An 18917-nucleotide genomic window follows, 5' to 3' on the forward strand; every position below is an offset into this window, starting at 1 on the left:
GGTTTCTCTTAATCATACCCATGTCCTGCTCTATTATACTGTATCACACACCAAACAGTACTTTGCCTGAGACAGATGAATCCAGCCCTGCTTTGAGATATGATTCTTCATACAGAATATTCCCTCACCTCATGTGTTGAAGTCAGAACAAAGGACAAAGGTCCTTCCTGCAGAGGTCAGGCTGTATACCCCCCCCCCCCCCCCCCCACACACACACACACACACCCACAATACAGACTGTGCAGATCTTGGGAAATAAAGACACTTTTCTTGAAATACTGTGCAATAATCACCTTTATGTGAACACCATCAGTGTAATGAATGTCCCAATTTCTTTTCTTCTTTTTAATGTCTCAACACCTTACATGACAAGTCACGGTGGTTCTGCAGGAACGAGTCTTAAACCCAAAAATGAGTTAACGTTTTAGCATTTCGTGACTCCCTTGTCTCGAAATAAGGTATGTGGTTAAAATATGTTTAAGACATGTTCTACAACATGAAATACGTCATTAAATACCACATGGTGAATGTCTGAAGCTTCATAAACAGCGGTTGCTAACAAGTGTCTAAATGAGACTACTAATTGTCATTACAATTAGTTTAGTCGGTGAATGTCCGAAGTTTGTATGTTATAAAAATAGTGGCTTAACACGGACTGCGTTAAATGCATTTCATAGCATTGCATTAGCTATTTACTTCTGCCGATTGCATTTCCACTTCAACTTTTGGAAAAGTGTTGTTAATCTGTGAGATGATCCTGCTGAACAACATTTATGAGTATCATGTTTGCAAAATATGTTATTTTCTGCAATATTCAAAAATCCAATGGAAAAATCCCATTTCTTTTTAATCGATGGAGACCTTGCTATGCTACATTTTGGGTCGGCCTACACAAATATGTCCTCACTGCACCGCTCTATAGAGGCACTGCCTTGGGAATTCATTTGAAAATATAGAAACAACATACAACAGGCTTTAACAGTGGTATCAGTTTTCCTTTAATTCATCTTTACGGACAGACAAAACAATGGCACCAACACCGGGCTTAACGTGATAAAAGCTTCAAATTAGGGACATCCCCTTTAAAAAGAATTATCATAGCAGAATGAAATGTTAATACAGCAGCTGAACAGCTCATCTTTAAAGGTGGGGTAGGTAATTCACTTCAGAAACACTTAACATCCCGATAGCAATGAATACATGAAATGCTTTGACAATAAATACATACAAAAATGTCATCTGTGGAAGCCGTGGTACTGTAAAAAGCACGACCAATCATCTGAGCCGGCCCGGCTAAAATAACTGGACTGGTGCACAAACTTATCTCGTGCCCTCATTGGTCATGTGCTCGTTCGTGTGTGTTGGAGGAGGGGCTCTGTAAGGAAGTCTGAAGGAAGGGGCAGATTTTGTTCGGCTAGTTTCAAATTCTAGCACACTCGAGCTGGTTTCTCCATTCTTACCTACGCTACCTTTAAGCTGTGAAGTCAAGTGATGTGAAATAATAAATATAGCAAGCAAATAAAGTAGTACACCTGATTTCTTACTTTCCAACATGCTTTATCCCCTTCTCTGAAGAACAGAAAGTGTGTGTGTGTGTGTGCAGAAAATATCATGCATTTTCTGGTGAGGTGGGCAGATAAACTCTGAACCATGTAAAACCCCCTCAGGTATTTTGCTTCTGATGCACAGGAGATGCACTGAGCTCCCTCTAGTGGTGTAAGGTGTGCACTACACTGAGAGCAGTGGTTCAAGTCAGTAATAACATATAACGGTTTCAACACATTCCATAAGTACATTTTATCAGCCAAAAAACAAACAGATAAGCTTTTCTGGGTCTCAATTTAGAAACCTCAACCTCACTAATGATGACATCATGTTCATGTCTTGAAGCAAAACCATACAGCTCAATACTGTAAGCACTTTACATGCGGACCAGGACCCATGTTTATCAAACTTGTAATCAAACACAATAAAAAAAATTCATATTATGACTTAGAATATTTAAAATCAAGTAAGATCTCTTTAAGTGGCTGAGGGCACACTCCTTATAGAAGGCAGTATAGGTTATATGTATAGCATGTAATGTGAAGGAATAGAGAATAGACTTGTTTAGGGCAGCTATTTCCTGCTGCTGCTGTTCCAGTATTATGTAAAGATGCACATTTAAAAAGATGTTAACCCACGTAGTTTCCTTTTGATCATACGAGAGCTTCACCGTCAGTGAGGTGTGTCGCCAGCTAAATCGGTATTCTTGTTCTCATTTTGTATGAATAAAACATTTGATACAGGCATTTAAACGCCCCAGTCAGTTTTCAGTCTCTGTTATAAGTTTGTTTTTTCCTTTTTTAAATGCGGCCTGGGTCCAGACAGCCTTGAAAACAACACATTGGTGGCTGCAGCCGACTGTCCCCTGTTCTCTGAGTCAGCTGGTACCAGTGTTAAGGTTCTCATGTCCTGAAGGTGTCAGCGCCTCCTCAGGTCCCGCCTCAGTTCATACTGGACCTCATGCAAACAGTTCCAAACACTGTTGAGTCCAGCTCCCTGTGACACTCCACATGTGACACAAAGCCATGTGTTTCTGTCCACTTCATCAGCTCCACCTGCTCCTGTCTCTCCGTCACTCAGTCAGATGTTGATGTCCCGGACATCTGTGGGTGTCGTTGAGAGGTCCTGCTCCTCGCTGATGTTCTTAGTTTCCATGGCAACTGAGTGTTGGGGTTGTTGTGCCTGTCTGAGGCTGGTTTCCAGCAGCGCCTCGATTTGTTCCTGACACGCCCTGAGACAGTCCTGCGGACAGAGGACAGGTTAGCGTAAAGTCAGACATTCTGTGTGTGTGTGTGTGTGTGTGTGTGTGTGTGTGTCAGAGTTCCCGTTAGCCGGTAATTACCGGACAATGACCGGTAAAATATGCTGAAGTCCGGCAAATCTAAATCTCTCCGGTCAAAATGTCCGGTCAAAATAATTTTCCCTTAGCGCAATACCGCATCAGTTGCGCCACTTATGTGACAGACAAGAATAGTATGTGACAGACAAAAGAGTATGTGACAGACAAAAATTGTCAATTCTAATGTCTAACACTTAATGTGGAGAAAGAGATGTCCTGTATGGGTTGATTGTGCGTTGATCTGTTGGTAATGCCTCGGGGTTCCGGTGGGCATGTAAACAAATGCATAATGCTGCGCTATACTTTGTGGCCTCATCCGGTTGCATAGCGACGCTTATTGTTTAGGTGTCTTTTAACAAGCAGGTAGTCATATCATTAGCTAGAACTAGCTAGATCTGATCGATATGGACATAAATGCGAGTAAAGTCTAATCTGACAGGAGAGAGAGATCGGCTGCTGCTGACGAGTCGACACGCAGCTCTGCATGATCCCCTGCAGCGGCGAGCAGAGCAAAACACACTTCAGGTTAGAAAATCACACGTAGCTATTTTAATTACCTCTCAAACTACCTAAACTAGTTATAGATATGTTTAGTTTTACTGTCGGGTCACTCATTACTGGATCCGCGAGCTGCATGATACTGACGGGCTGTCAGGAGAAGGAGAGAGCGCTCCGTTTATTATTCCCGCGTTTTTGTAAATTACTGTACACTTTTGAATAATGTAGTTAATCTACTATAATTAGTTTGTTTAATGTCGAATCATATCAATTTGTTTTAAAGCTCAATAAATAACAAAGAAGACCTTTAACCGGCACTTATCTAATTTTGTCCGGAAGATTTCAATTTTAACGGACATGTTGACCGGCAAAAAAATATTCTAACGGGAACTCTGGTGTGTGTGTGTGTGTGTGTGTGTGTGTGTGCCCACCGGGTCACTCCTGATGGTCTGTGCCAGCTGCTCTGTGAGTTTCTGAGACATCAAGCCGTTGCCCACCATCCTCATCTGGAGCCCCTCCACCGCTGCCACCATGCTGCCTGCTGCTATCATGGAGGGGGGGCTGGCAATAAACTTCACATCTGCAACACAATGGAACTTAACATTAATATGGCACATTTTAAATAACAAGTGACACAACAATAGACAACCAATAACAACATTTTTTAACTCAAACTTCCATGCACAGGGTTTGGAGGGTTACTTTAAAAATGAATTATGTTAACATTACTAATATGAGAAATAGTAATCAGTTGCTTAATCGAAGTATCACCAGATAAAAGTCATATAACCGTGACTTTTTGTTACTGTTAATTTACTTCAGTGTCAAATGCAATGCTAGTAAAGAGCATAGTATAGCTCACAAAGTACAAATCTGCTCTCTTATTGGCAGAGATGATGCTTTCAATAGAATATATTGAGTAGGAGCGCCCACAGTATTTCAATCAAACTAGATGTCCAACTCCTGAAGCAAATACAGGAGATAAAGGCCCACAGGATTCTAGAGACAATTATAGTGAATAGTATACTTTAGAAATGTGGTTTTATTTCAATACATGAATTAAAAGCAAACATTATTTATTTTGTGCATATCAGGGTAACTGTAATGACATACAGTTACAGCTTTTTGTATTCTAATGACATCATCTCGTTATATGTCATCTGTTTCTCACCAAGCCTGTCATACAAAACAAACACAGGGGCTGGGTTCATGGGCAGGTGGCGTTAAAGGGAACGGTTAGACATTTAAATATGACCCAGGAAGTCCAGTTGGAATAATAGATAGAGGTTGTAATGTCCCTTCACTATTCCCCTCATGAAAGTATTATTAAAACATTAACCAGCAGCAGTAATTAATCATTTATTTGTGTTTTTACTGGCTGCTACTTTAATACCTCAGACTGTAACGCTGTCTAAGAGACAATTACATTACATTACATGACATTACATGTTACTTGTTAGACGCTTTTATCCAAAGCGACATACATACTCAATACTGTGGACAATCCCCACAGGAGCAATTTGGGGTGAAGTGTCTCAGGGACACAACGACATGCTGACTGCAGTGGGGTTTGAACCTGTGACCCCCTGATCCCAACACCAAGGCTCTATCCACTGCGCCACACGCCTCAATCACTGTCATGTGTGATATACCATTTTTCTATAATTTATCAAGGGTTTAATTGGTTGCTACTGTGTCACCTGTCCACTTACTTTCCCTCTAATACCGTTTTTTTGTAGATCTTTTGTGTGTTTTGGTTATTTTGGAGCGGTTACAGATTTGGACTTTTATTGCCTCTTCGGCAGCCTTTTCGATTGCGAGACAACCATTTAACAACTGTGTCACAGCTGAGAGGAAACAATCTCTTCAGTGTTATTCCACCTTTCAGAGGGGTCAGTCTGCAGCAGAATACTGTGAAATACATGAGGACGGCCTTAACAGCGAATGGGAGCACTCTCTCCTGATGTAAAAAGAGATGTATGTAATATAGCCCCATGCGTACCTGTGGCACACAGAGCCACGAAGGTCTGAGCGTGCTTCCTGAGGATGGGCCTGTTCTCTCTCCTGACAGCCAGCTGAGACAGGAAGTGGTCGATGAAGTCAAGGGGGGTCACTGAAGCCAGGTCCCACTTCAGCTTATTCAGAACCAGCAGCTCCATTTGCTGTGTGGACAGAAGGACAGGTTCAAGTTTGATCCCTCAGACAGATGCAGGGATTAACAGAGATGGGGACGAAGGGGTTCGGTCTACATGTGGGGATTTTTGGCTTTAAGGTGAACAAGGAAGGTCAGGGGTCATCAAAACCCATTAGGGAGCCTCCTCTGGGGACCATGATGGAGTGTTGGTCACTGGGTAATGTATCTTGGTGGTGGAGCTTCAAGAATCGGCCTAGAGATGACTAAACATTTTAGAAGCTTTACCCCTGGGACAATAATATCCAAGCTGATCCAGCCAGAAGTCGAGGAAATGTCTGGATCGAAGAAATCGTTCAGATGGGCAGGCCTGATGCCAGACATAGGGAAATAAGTGATATACTTATGAGCTTTGCCTATTGTATCCCCACTAAGACTAGCTTTGTGGTGGACTAATCTTTTTGGCTTAGGAAGGTTCTTAACGGAGGGAAATGACCCAGAAGTATCTAAGTGGTATTTTTGCACAAGACACCCTGGACCATCCTTTAGGAAAGGAGGACTTGCAGCCGCAACTTTAAAAGTGACCCACCAGTCAGCTGTTCTTTAATCAAGCATTGGTAATGAGGTCATATCTTTGTTCTGGTTTTCCAAGTTGCCTGCCATAAACAACACCATAAGAACGCACGGGGTATCTAGAAGCACTTTCAGTAGTCCATAAGGAAAATGTTTAGTTTTCCCACAGCAGACACACATCTGTAACCTCCAGGTGTCACACAATAAGAACATCGCTCAGTGTAAATGCAGTTTGACTACTTGACCGAAGCCCGAAGTGCTGTGCTGTGACGGAGACCTACCAGCAGCTGGGTGGGTGTGATGGAGTTGTCGGTGTAGATGCAGAGTTTTTCGGCACTGAGTGGCATTGTCTCCTTCAGTTTGGATGCCAGGAACATGCAGACGGCCCCCAGCAGCTGCAGGTGGCTCTTCTTGGTGGGTTCCACAGACAGGAAGCGGTCCATGTAGTTCATCGCCAGAGGGAAGACCTCCTCCTCACACTTCTGCTCCTCACAGACCTGCACACACAAACCAGACACACTGCCATTAAACACTGTTTCTTATTTAGCTCATAAGAAGAATTCACTTTCAGTTCACTTTGATTCACAGAGGGCTACCACTGCAATATCTGGCCAAGCGTTATCATGACTTCCATGATGTCCACGAGTGAGGATTATCGATATCAAATCTGCAGAAAAGACCACTGGTGTCAGTTTCAAACAACACTAAGAGTTTAAGTATCTGAATAAAGAAATGGTGAATCACATGTTTCCTTGTATAGTTTATCAAGAGTTCACAAGCCAGCGTGGATCCTATCTAAGATTGAGGGGATCCTGTTTGAGATGATGCAGTTTTCAACAGTTTGCTGCCAAAAATAAAACTCCAATTAAAAGGGAAAAATGGAATGGATATAAAATGTTAAATGTTTAAGGTATCGCAAAGAACATGAATCATGTTAACAGGGATTCAACTGTGCGTAATAAGGTATAGGTTATTTATTTATTTATGCCATGACAATAAGAAAAAAAGAACGAAAATTACCAGAAAAAAATATTGGAAAATATTAATAAAATCACAATTTTGATAATCAATGATTAAAGTAAATTATCAATTCAGTTTCATTAAAGTGAGAATGTTTTGCAAATCTTGGTTTCATGTCCTTAACTATAACCTCTTGGCAAAAAGAAAAAGAGTGGTGTGATTTTGTAGGGGCTTGGACTGGGAGCTGTAGGGTCGCCGGTTCAAGTCCCCGACCAGACCTAAATATGGAGTGTGGACTGCTACTTGGAGAGGTCCCAGTTCACCTCCTGCCCTGCCGTGTTGCCCTTGAGCAAGGCACCGGACACCCCCCTTCCCCCCCACTCCCATTGCTCCCCGGGCGCTGTACAATAGCTGCCCACTGCTCCTAGTACTAGACTCCTGGTACTAGGATGGGTTAAATGCAGAGTGTGCTGTGTGCTCTGCATGTGTGACCATTAAAGAGGGTTTCATCCCTCCCTATTCTATTCTTCTTCTTCTATTCGATATGGCCTAAGGGATTTAGTCAGTAGTTCAAGAAAACATGTCACTCTCAGATAATGGTATGGTGTTGTCATTGCAACACAACAACTTAGGCTCAACAGCTTTATGCAAGAAGACAACGGGCATTACAATAACAGTTATGCACATACAGTAGGAGTCCCAGTTACTGTAGGATCTACACATAGAGCATGTTACTGTAGCTCTGAGGACCAACATGGAGCCTGAAGAGGTCAAACCTGAGCCCTTTAAACTTCCTCACGTTCACCCCCCAACACAAAGGCATCGCGTGGTCTGCAGAGAATGGCAGCTCGAAACAACTTACAAAATGTAAAAAAATATATATTTAAAGTCTTTTGAGCACATATTAGTATGCATTATTTGTGGATCTTGGTTTTCTTGCTACAGCGTTAAGTTGAACTGGCATGTGAGCATGGAAGTAGTTATTGTACGCAAGTGAAGACGTAGTGTATGGAAGCTATGGGAACTTTAGTCTTCTTTATTATCTGTTAAAATCACTAGCCAACGAAAGGCAGAGCATTTTTGCCTTATAACAGCCTCTTTAATTTATTGTGGACCAGTATCAACAAGTCTACCCATGGAGTTTCAAGTATTCGAAAGTCCAGTAAGTTACTAATTTAACACCAGTGGAAATCCCTTTTGCTGCTTTTTTTTTTGCATTACTGCATTTTAAATTGTCTAACAATACAATTAAAAAAAACGCATAGGCTCATTTGCACCCTTTCTTCCTCTCTCCCCCTGCTTACCATCAGCAGAGTGGGTAGTGAGCAGAGTGGTTACAGGTTACATACTTTTAATGGAGATGAAGGCTTCTTAAAAGTGAACTCTGCAGAGGAACTTTAAATTCCCAGGTCTGTGAACGCCACTGCCTCTCACCCACCATCATGTATCTGAGTTAACTCACCTCCAACATCCAGGTAGCCACTATCCTCCTCATGCACGGGACTATTTCTCTCTGGACGCATTTGAAGTAGTTGGCAGCGGGGAGGTACTTGTCTTCAGCCCGCAGCAGAGCGTTCAGGACCCGGTCATTCAACAGGTTGGAGTCCCGGTAGGCCCTCCGGACGACAGGCCTGTCCCCTTCACAGCACAATAACTGGGGGTCCATTCCCCGTGCCTGCAGCACTGTGTCTGTTTAAATGTGGTAACAAACCTTAAAAGTAACTTCGCATTAGCTAACAACTACTAATTAATAGCCGCTCCACATTTTGTTCTACAACTTTCTTTTTACTCGTGGGAGATATTACCACTTTAACAGTGGGAATGTTAGAAGTAGTGAATTGAATGGTCCCTTGTTTGTCTCCGTTAAGTCACTGTGCTAGTTTATTTCTTTTTCCGTCGGTCCTAAAGTTACTTCTTTTGTTGCACAGGGCGCTCGGAGGACCAGACGGAGCGGAGGCAGCATGTATGTTCAGCGACACCCCCCTGCCGCGGCGCAGCTTTATCAATGCCCGGCCGCGTCAAGCTGATTAGCATAAAGGATTACACTTCCGGCACAAGCTGTCAAAATAAAGCAGCACAGGTTTTAATTTATCATCTCTTTTTGAAGATCACACACTATTTAAAAAGGTCGTTTCCCCAACATTAGGTGGTGGTGGAGGAGGTGTTTGGATCACTTACTTTAGTTAAAGAACTTAAAGCACACTGTAAACATACTGTGGTAAAACATATTCAGTCTATGGGTAAAACATATTCAGTCTATGGGTAAAACATATTCAGTCATGTAAGTATATCCCAATTATTAAGGATAAATAAGAAAGTATTAAAGTAATAGCAAAGACATGACATGTTTTACAAGTGTCTTAATATATCAATATAGTAATTAATTATTTTCTTAATCTTTCAGTTGTCAATATGTATCTAATTGTGGATCGTTTATTTTGTTTAAACATCTTATTTTATATACAACAAAAAATACTTCTAATAATCTTGGTTTATGTAGTTAGTACAGATGTCAGATCAATATAGTGAAGTTGGATGTAAAGGATGTGTATACTCACTTTAGTTTACATTAGGTAGTATCATATTAAAGTATTTATGGAAAATGTTGATGAGCAAGTCAAGCATATGATTTGATGTAGCCAAGAAATTAAATATTGAACTTTTGCTGGACTGACAAATGTCGTTCCTCTTATTTTGAAGAAAGATGTACTTCCGGTACCAGAGATAGACTTGGCTAACTTGATAAAAGAGAGCATGAAAGAGAGAGAGTGATTGCGTGAGAGAGAGACCAAAAACTAAAAATGAAAGCTACAAAAAACTTCGGCAATAAAGAGTAATAGTTTTGTGGGAATGATTACAATGTTCAGGCACTACAATCTATAGTTATTGTAATAACTGTCCTTGACTGATACTTTGTTAAATCATGTACTACAAAAACACTATTTTCAGAGATGTATGAAGTAGGTGAGGAGAGGGTTAAAAAGAACAACTACTCTGCTTTCACTTTAGAAACATCGAAAAAATATGTTTTCATAAAATGTCATTTCAATTTGAGGGTTTAGCTTTAATGAACTACATTCAGAATGATACTCCCCCATAGAGTTACTGTCTTACTGTGCTTTATTATTGGCACATTTTATTGTTAGTGAACCTGCAACACACACACACACACACACACACACACACACACACACACACACACACACACACACACACACACACACACACACACACACACACACACACACACACACACACACACACACACACACACACACACACACACACTCTGTCTGACTAACGTAATGCTGTTATGACACCCGCAGTATTGTGACTCTGTTTGTCCAATTAGAAAATGGAGCACAATAAACACAGCTTTTAGACATTTTAAAATTAATTTAAAGTCCAAATCAACTATCCTGGATTGGTTACTGTATAACGTTTTAGTTCTTTTAATTTAGTTCCTGAGAAATCATGTTTTTTCCATCATTTTGCAATGGGGGAGGAGTCTGTAAATCTTACCACCATGCCACTGGAGAATAAGGCCCCGGCCCCACGAGGACGAAACGGGTTGTATCTGCATAGTTTCTCTTGCGTATAGCCCTTTCATTTACACGAGGCCGTAACAAAACGATAGGAACGGACCCCGCAAACGATAACGGGTCCCAAGGTGGATAGATCTACAAACGGAACGCTCCGGGGGGTCTAACGGCTCCGTGTAATCGCCTCTATACAATCATTTTCTGATAACGATGAAATAGCCCCGCCTCCCTCTCCCCACGTCTCCTGCTCAGATTTAAACTTTAACGGACATGTTGACCGGCGACATTTTTTTTTAACGGAAACTGCCGCATGGTCCCCTCGTCCCTTGGAAGAGGCGGAGAGGTGGGTGTTTTTCATCTGCTGGTGGACGAAAAACACCGGTGGACGAAAAACACCGGTGGACTCCACACGCCGTCCACCGCGGAGAATAAACAGAAGGCGCGTTACGGCTCAGAAGCGTCCCAGAAGCGTCTCAGAAGCGTCCCAGAAGCGTCTCGGCGCAGGGCTCCTCTAAAATTAGGATGAATCCTATTGTTGACGCGACGCAGCCGTAACGTAATGTCGGGCAGGCAGGAAGTGGAACGTTCAGAGCATATATAGCATATATATATAGATATATACACACACACAAACTAATTTTGCAGACCCTATCCCTCCGTAGTCTTTCAAGTAGGAGGAGAAATGCCAGCGTTCTCCTCCGGTTTACAGGCACTGTGTAAATGATATATATAGAATAATTATGATGACGGATGCATTTTTTTACCACTAAAATACAGCAACACATCTTTGATTCATGTCGTTTATAACTGGAATATTACAGTTATTATTAATGTAACGCGACGCAGACGGACCCGGTGGAAATTAGGGGTAAGTCAATCTAAGCATGTTGTGAATAAAAGACAGCACCATAGTTGATGAATTAATCTTAATCCAACACAATCTTTTTTTTAAACTGCAGATTGTGGGAGCGGCAGAGGTGGAATATAAGTATATCAGATCTACTCAATTAAAAGTAATGGTACAACAAGTTACGGGTTAAATGCCTGTATTCTCAGTACTACAATTACATTAGTATCAACAGCAAACTAAATGTAAAGTATAAAAGTAAAGGGATTCCTTATGCACAATGGATTCTTTCAGTTGGTTAAATGATGGACTAATCAAACTCCTAAAAGTTAATTATTTTCTCTCTTATGCAGACATTATCTTGGGCAACAACATATGCAACTTTGCCCAACTCCACCCTGAGTCTAATCAGCTTCATGACTCCAAACACCTGTGGGTTTGCAAAGCATCAAAAGTATCACATTTCATATGTTCATATTTCATTATTTGTTTCGTATGTAAAATCATAGTAAGAATGACCTTTATCTGAAAAATACAATATTTCCTCTGAAAGTTGTTTAGACTTACACATTTGCAAATACATTGGATACTCTAACATATAAAAATTGCACTGTAGTTAACCCAATGCCAGTGGTGTATGTCACACAATTCAAAGCTTCGAGATTGGATGGTTCATAAAACTGCAAATTGTAGTTATATTCTCATTCAAAATCTTTGAATACACAAGCTTGTATATTTAAGTTTTGATAATCAAGATATATTCCAAAATAGGGAGAAGTGATCATTGTCTACAGGAAAGAGTTGCCATTTATTCAACTCAATTTAATGAGAACTTATTGGCAATGGCAATTGTGGCATGTTGATACATTTCAAAAGCATTACATCCCTTGTACCCTTCTAGTAGTAGTATTTTATTTTAAGAGGTACTTTTTCCCATAGGAACCAATAGGATTTGGGTAGCCAGCGATGGACTAACACATTGTCGCTTATGGTGTCTATGGATTTGTTGAATACAAATCAGGAGTCTGAACAAATTAAATCAAAGATTGGTCATCTGAACACACCTCAAAAACGAGTGTAGATACGTTTTGGGTCTGCTTTCTTGGATGGACAATTCCTCTCACACAATACACGCTTGGATATGCTCCAGCGATTCCTGAGCCTAACAAGGGAAGATGGGAAATAAAATATTCATAGACTGTGACTTGAGAAACCATGGATCTCACATGTGTAGAGCACTCCTTACATTTTACTGTAAAACTCTCACTCCTTGACAAACAGAGATCTAAGTGAATTGACTTCAGTGTGTAGATGTCCATAGGAGAGAGCCGGAGACACAGTTCTGTGTGGCAACGTCTCTCTCTGTCTGTGTGTGTGACCTTTAACCTCAGTTCCTCAGGGTGGCCGCGTCCAGGGTCATACTCTGGACGCGGCATACAATAGTCGTCTAAAGTTTCTATTGATACGTTTTGATTGATCCCTCTTACAATAGAGCCTGATCTGTGGTGATCAGCTTCGCTAGCCTTCTGCCATGTCATCCATTATAGTTTCTGGATGTGAGTTGGGCTTCATAACAAGATACAGATCATATATGAGAATATTGTTCTCTTTAGGGAATGAGCATCTAGGACCTGACAGCACATTTGTATGCCTAGTTTTTGTAAAAAATATTGAAATGCTTATCCGTGAATTTAATCCAATGAATCTTAAAGTTCTGTACCACATTGTACGCAATTTTCCAATTAAACATACATCCACAGCTTTACAAAGATGCTAACTAAGATAAAAGCAGGTGGAGGATGAAAGAGACTGAGTGTGTGAACCCAGGAATAATGCCGAAGATGAATGTGGTGGCAGCTATAGAGAGCAAACAGAGGTCTCCATGCTGAGGAATCCAACCTAACCATCTTTCACTGGAGATTAATGAAAAGAAATGGACCTGACCGAGTGACTTCACAGAGACAGAAAGGGAGAGTAATGGAAAATCAGAGGCAGTTACTTGGCTACTAGTGTTGGGTCATTTGAAATGGAGCTGTCAACTAACATTTCTTTTAAAATAACCATTGTAATCAAACGAACATGATTTATATTTAAACAATGACGAATATTCATTGTTGCAACTACAACTTCCCTAAAGTTAATTTACTTAACGGGGAAAGTCTATTCAGTCAGGGGACCAACCATTGTAGTGTCTGGGAGATAAATACATTTAAATGAGAAATACATTTACTGAGGAAATATTACTGGAATCTCACATTTCATGGTTCAGTTGTATGATTCTATAATGAGAATTGTTTGCATAAGAGTATCAAAAAAGATTACAGCAAGGAAAAATAAAGCTAATGCTAAATTGAAACATAATGCTAATGAAGACAGACCCCACTAGGAAATTATACTGTCCATATGGTGCAAGTGAAGAAGTCAAGTGACGTCGTTACAGAGTCACAAAGTCCGCAGAAGGAGGATGGCTCAACAAAAAAACGAACTTTGCTGTTCAATCAATTTTCGTTTCTTGCCGCGTGTCAACGTGGGTTTCTGTTCATTATGACCAAGCTCTTTCCCTAACCAACTCATTGTTTGTACCGATCTAATTTTACCGCAGTTTTGTTGCATCCATAAATGTAGGAGTGATGTGTAACAGTCAAAGACAGGCAAAGAAATATGATATCATCCTGCTGATCAGGAAGGTAAAACTGATGTATTTTGTCGTTCAAGCTAGAGGACTTGTTGTACAACTCATTGCACTGTCTAAATACAAAGATTGTGTAGAAATGGCTGAGCACACACGCACTGATCAGAGCAATACAGTATATGACAAATGTATAAGCTGCTATGAATTAGCTGCCACACAACAGACAGCGGGCCACACACACTAAAAAATCTATGTGTGTGTGTGTGTGTGTGTGTGTGTGTGTGTGTGTGTGTGTGTGTGTGTGTGTGTGTGTGTGTGTGTGTGTGTGTGTGTGTGTGTGTGTGTGTGTGTGTGTGTGTGTGTGTGTGTGTGTGTGTGTGTGTGTGTGTGTGTGTGTGTGTGTGTCAGGGGAAGGAAGGACGCTCCCGGTCGCTCTCAAGTGCGTCAGCGCCTTTTAAGTCCTTGAATGGCAAGCTATAGCACGGCTATCAAGTCTGGACACCAGCACAGAGGACGGACCAGGGCTTCTTCTCAAAGAATCTGCCCTTCACCCCCCACCTTCAGCCCCCAACTGCTGCTTTGCTGAAAGGGGGGATGGTACTGTGCTGAGCTTCCGCTGGGGGTTTAAAGCTGAAGAACTTACTTGAACATTTAAGGAGGCAATTGATTGCACTATTATTGTTTACCAATGTTTATAGCATTCATTTGAAATCAAAGGCAGATCGATTGCTGTCTTCTTATTGGTAATGAAATATTATGAAATCTTGTATGACCTACTACATAAACACTTCATCCCAAGGGTCCTGAGTAATCTCAATCAACCATGCCTTAGCCTTAGCACTCAGCACCATGACCTTTATGACTGAGTTTACACTGATTTTATGCTAAATCATTATCTACAAAAATTCACCTTTTTCGTCAAAACTTTTACAACATACAGTCCATTTCAGGTCGATGCCCTCAAACAAGGCTTAAATAATGTTCTCATTAAATATAATGTTGTTAGTAGTCAGCAAGTATGTAGCTGATAGTTTGCAATTAGCCATGATTGGGCTACATTCAATTGTAGACTTTAAAACATTAACACATTGTCTCTTCTCATCCAGAGAATGCATAGCCGCTTTCACACCAAGTACTTTGCCGTACTTAGTGCCGGCACTTAGTGCCTCGGCACTTATTACCCCAGGGCACTAAGTACCAATCATGTTCACACCGGAGTACTTTTCCCTGAGGGAAGATTACGCAAATGAGCCGCTGACGTCACTTCTTCTTCTTCTGCTTTGGGTTTACTGGCAGGCCGCAAACAACTTCACGGCGTATACTGCCACCCGAAGTCCCCGGCCGGAAGTCCCCGGAGTTGGGGACTGGCTTCAGTAGAAGCTGCTGGGACTCCCAGCAGCTTCTACTGAAGCCTTCTGAGTAAATCGCCAGAACGCCGACACCTCCTCATCACTCCACCGCTCCCATGTTTTTTTTGTTGTGTTGCCATAAGTTATTCTCTTTCCGTTGGTGCGCGGGGCTAATGCTAATGCTAATAATGCTAATGCCAGCAAATACAATGGCGGCTTCAAAAAACTTTTCAGAGTTTTTACGGGGCGTGGTTTGCAATTCGCCCAGCCAATATAAATTGGTACTTATTTGGTACTTTTTTGGTACCACCTTTCTAGCAGGCACTAAAAATGGGGGTAAAAGTTCCCGGCACTAAGTACTCTTTTTGGTGTGAACGCGACATAAGGGGTACTAACGGAACTAAACGGGAAAAGTACGGGGGAAAAGTACTCCGGTGTGAACGCGCCTGACATCGCTGCAGCCAAGTGTTTTTGGTTAATGAAGTGGTTAATTGTTTGTAAAGTGCTAACACCAGCACTAGCCATGCTTCCTTTCTACAAAACAAAAATATGCGTGAAGAGGCTTTCCATAGAGCTAAGCTAGCAATTAGCCCTTTCTCCTGCATTCTTTCTCACTTTCTCCACATTTTCAAACTAGGATTACCGTTTTAATATTCATCTTCTTATCTGACTTTGTTCATTTTGTTTTCATTACTACACACACCTACAAAACCAAACGGCACATGCCAGCATGTTCTTAGCGGCAGCAACTTATTAAGCACAGAAATGCTAAAAATATGTCAGAAAAGGGATACAATTCTAAGTTCTCCTCATTAAAGGTTATATATCAAGTCAGTATAAATCAAGTAACATGTCTGCTACTGACCCTGAACCTAAATCAGTAGCATCACTGTTATAAATGGTACAATGTGAATGTAGGCGAGAAGAAAGAGTTGAAAGCAGAGAAAGAGATGGTTTCCCCATAAAAGCTTTCTAAACCGAGGGTACAAACACAATAGACCATGATGAAAAGATGGATAGAGTAATTGTCCTGTTAAGTGATCCGAAAAGACAGGGGAGGGAGGGGGGGAGTGGAGGGTGTGTGTGTGTGTGTGTGTGTGTGTGTGTGTGTGTGTGTGTGTGTGTGTGTGTGTGTGTGTGTGTGTGTGTGTGTGTGTGTGTGTGTGTGTGTGTGTGTGTGTGTGTGTGTGTGTGACACAGCACACTGAGAGGCCAAGGGTGCTAACAAGAGGAAAAGCCCAAGACAATACACTCCTCAATGGGAGCCCCTCACTCTGTCTCTACCCCCCCGAAGACTTATAGAGGTAGCCAATCTGTACTTACTGCTGACCGGCTGCAGTCAGTGTGGTCTGCCCCCCATTATATTGTGGTCCAGTTTCATTTTTAATCTTTATCTATATATATGTTTTTTGTTGGATGACATTATTGTCTCAGTTGCCACTTTATTGGTTGCCTTAACATTTAATGGTATCCAATACTACAGCTAAAGATTGAAAGACATTAATGTTGAGTTGGAAAGGCATTCAACTATATGTTTGGAAAGGACATCGTAGTTTGAAATTACCTGCATTTAATGAACAGGAGTTTCCATTTATTAATATAAGAAGGCAAGAATATAAAAAATACATCTCAACATAGTCCAGTACAACAACCACACTAACTATGATCTCAGTTAGATAGAAACACACATTTGATTAAACACTTTAAAAATGGTCAAATAAAGGCTTTTTAAAAGGAAGAAAATGTGGTAGAGTTGCTGTACTTGATTGCGTGAATTCACTCTGTAGAGGCAATGTGTTTGTCTTGTCACCATGTCACTGTTGGTCATTTGGCCTGTGTGTTTGTGCTGTGTGGAAATGTGTGAGTACCTGTGTATGTAAGTGTTTGTGTATGTTAGCGGGTAATTAAAATAACCAGCGTACCTGTTCATCTCTATTGTATTTGGTCTATTTCAAGAGCATCATGTAAAGAGATATTTTTTCCATTTACATTTCATTATATATTTTTCCAACATAAGACATTAAGCGACATAAGAGAAACAGCAATACTGTACAATTACATTGCTAACACTCAAGCAAAAATAAATAAAAAGAAGTACGGGTAGACTTACGCTACTTGCCCATGGTGAATATTATGGGCCAAAAAGTGTCTTTTTAATTACTAAGGGAATCAGCAGTGATAATTTCAGGTCAGGAATTGAAACCCATAACCCGTTATCTGTCCTATCAAGATTTAACAGAGATTATTTTGACGGATTACAAAATGTAGAAAGTAGGCTTTTGGATACAGTGTGTCAGACAGACCTCTCTGCATTAACCCTCTTAGTGGCTAATAGTTGATTTTGATCGTAGTTATAACACACTACTGTTAGTGTACCTATTACCAAGGAGTGCAATATCTGTATGTGGGATTAAGTGCTCAGTACGCTTGAAACAGACATGGTTTTACGACATGTTTGCCGATTACAATTTAAAGGCTACAAGGCAGAAGTGTTTCTACGTATCAGTAGGGCCCTCCTTTGAGACATTAATGATCAGTTAACTAGTTACATGTAGTCAAGTGTGCAGCAGTGCCATTTTATCCTTACTCCCCGTATTACAGTGGGTTTACATCCACAAATACACAGACGCTGGAAGTCTTCCTTCGCGCTAGAAGTTTTGTTTGTGTTTGTGTTAAAGACGTATATGTTCTCCAAATGAAATTACAAAATACATGTTGTCTGGAATAGGGTTAGGCTTAGGGTTTTGTACATTTTTCAGTTTTATACAAAAATAGACCAACTGTTATAAAATCAAATTCCCCATGGGATAAGAATTCTGATTATTCTGCTATGCCATGAAGCAACCTCAGGTGCTGAAAAATAAGGCAACTCGTGCAAAAAACTGGATTTTTTCAAATGGCCACTAGCTCCAAAAGGGTGTCAATCACCATTAGGAGGGTCAAAGGGTGCCAGAGCCCAAGGCCCAGGGAGGGGGCAATGGATAGATCTATGGTGATACATCAGGAACAACATATTTGTGTTGAAATTGGAGTAGAGCAAGTTTATGTTAGCGGTTAGCTGTAAGCAGCCAGTGTGCATCAACAGCTAATGTTACTGACGGTAGCATTGAGTTACATTATGTTTAAGGAAAAGTTACCTACATTTTTTTTTAAAAAGCTCTCAAAGCCACTGTACACCTTTAATGCCTATCAATCAACATCATAGACACAGCTAGAGACTAGCTGGAGCATTTAGCACTCTTTTTTATTTAAAAGAGTGTGACTCCTCATCAGATGGGAAATGTGTGATTTGTGATATTGGCCTATATAAATCAAATTTACTTCACTTTAAGTGTCTCTAGGTTACTCTGTAAAGTTGTAGCAAGTATACGGATAATATGAAACGCATTGACTTGACAGTCAAATGTCATCTGAACAATTTTAGCAAGCATTAGAGTTTTTTCTTCTAGTGCATGATACATTTTGTCGCCCTGGGTTTGATAAAGTGTGTGAATGACCCTT

At 40.9% G+C, this 18917-nt stretch overlaps 1 protein-coding gene across 1 annotated transcript; it reads right to left on the reverse strand.

Moving 5' to 3' along the window:
- Positions 1-1524: 1524 nt before the first annotated feature.
- Positions 1525-9045, reverse strand: LOC117491260 (G1/S-specific cyclin-D1-like). The gene is made up of 5 exons (XM_034141148.1): positions 8509-9045; positions 6368-6583; positions 5385-5544; positions 3814-3962; positions 1525-2787 (listed from the first exon to the last, which is right to left on the reverse strand). Exons 1-5 carry the CDS (start codon positions 8710-8712, stop codon positions 2626-2628), a joined length of 891 nt encoding a protein of 296 aa, XP_033997039.1. The 5' UTR covers positions 8713-9045; the 3' UTR covers positions 1525-2625.
- Between the last annotated feature and the right edge of the window lie 9872 nt (positions 9046-18917).

The sequence above is a fragment of the Trematomus bernacchii genome, unplaced genomic scaffold, assembly GCF_902827165.1.
Source record: "Trematomus bernacchii unplaced genomic scaffold, fTreBer1.1, whole genome shotgun sequence".
NCBI classification, from domain to species: Eukaryota; Metazoa; Chordata; class Actinopteri; order Perciformes; family Nototheniidae; genus Trematomus; species Trematomus bernacchii.

Bases quoted from the DNA above. Each gene is read 5' to 3' on its own strand.
- LOC117491260 (XM_034141148.1), bottom strand. From the start codon at position 8,712: ATGGACCCCCAGTTATTGTGCTGTGAAGGGGACAGGCCTGTCGTCCGG. The intron at 5,545-6,367 runs GTAGGTCTCCGT...CTGTCCACACAG, and splicing joins TCACACCCACCCAGCTGCTG to CAAATGGAGCTGCTGGTTCT. The intron at 3,963-5,384 runs GTACGCATGGGG...ATTGTGTTGCAG, and splicing joins CGTGGCTCTGTGTGCCACAG to ATGTGAAGTTTATTGCCAGC.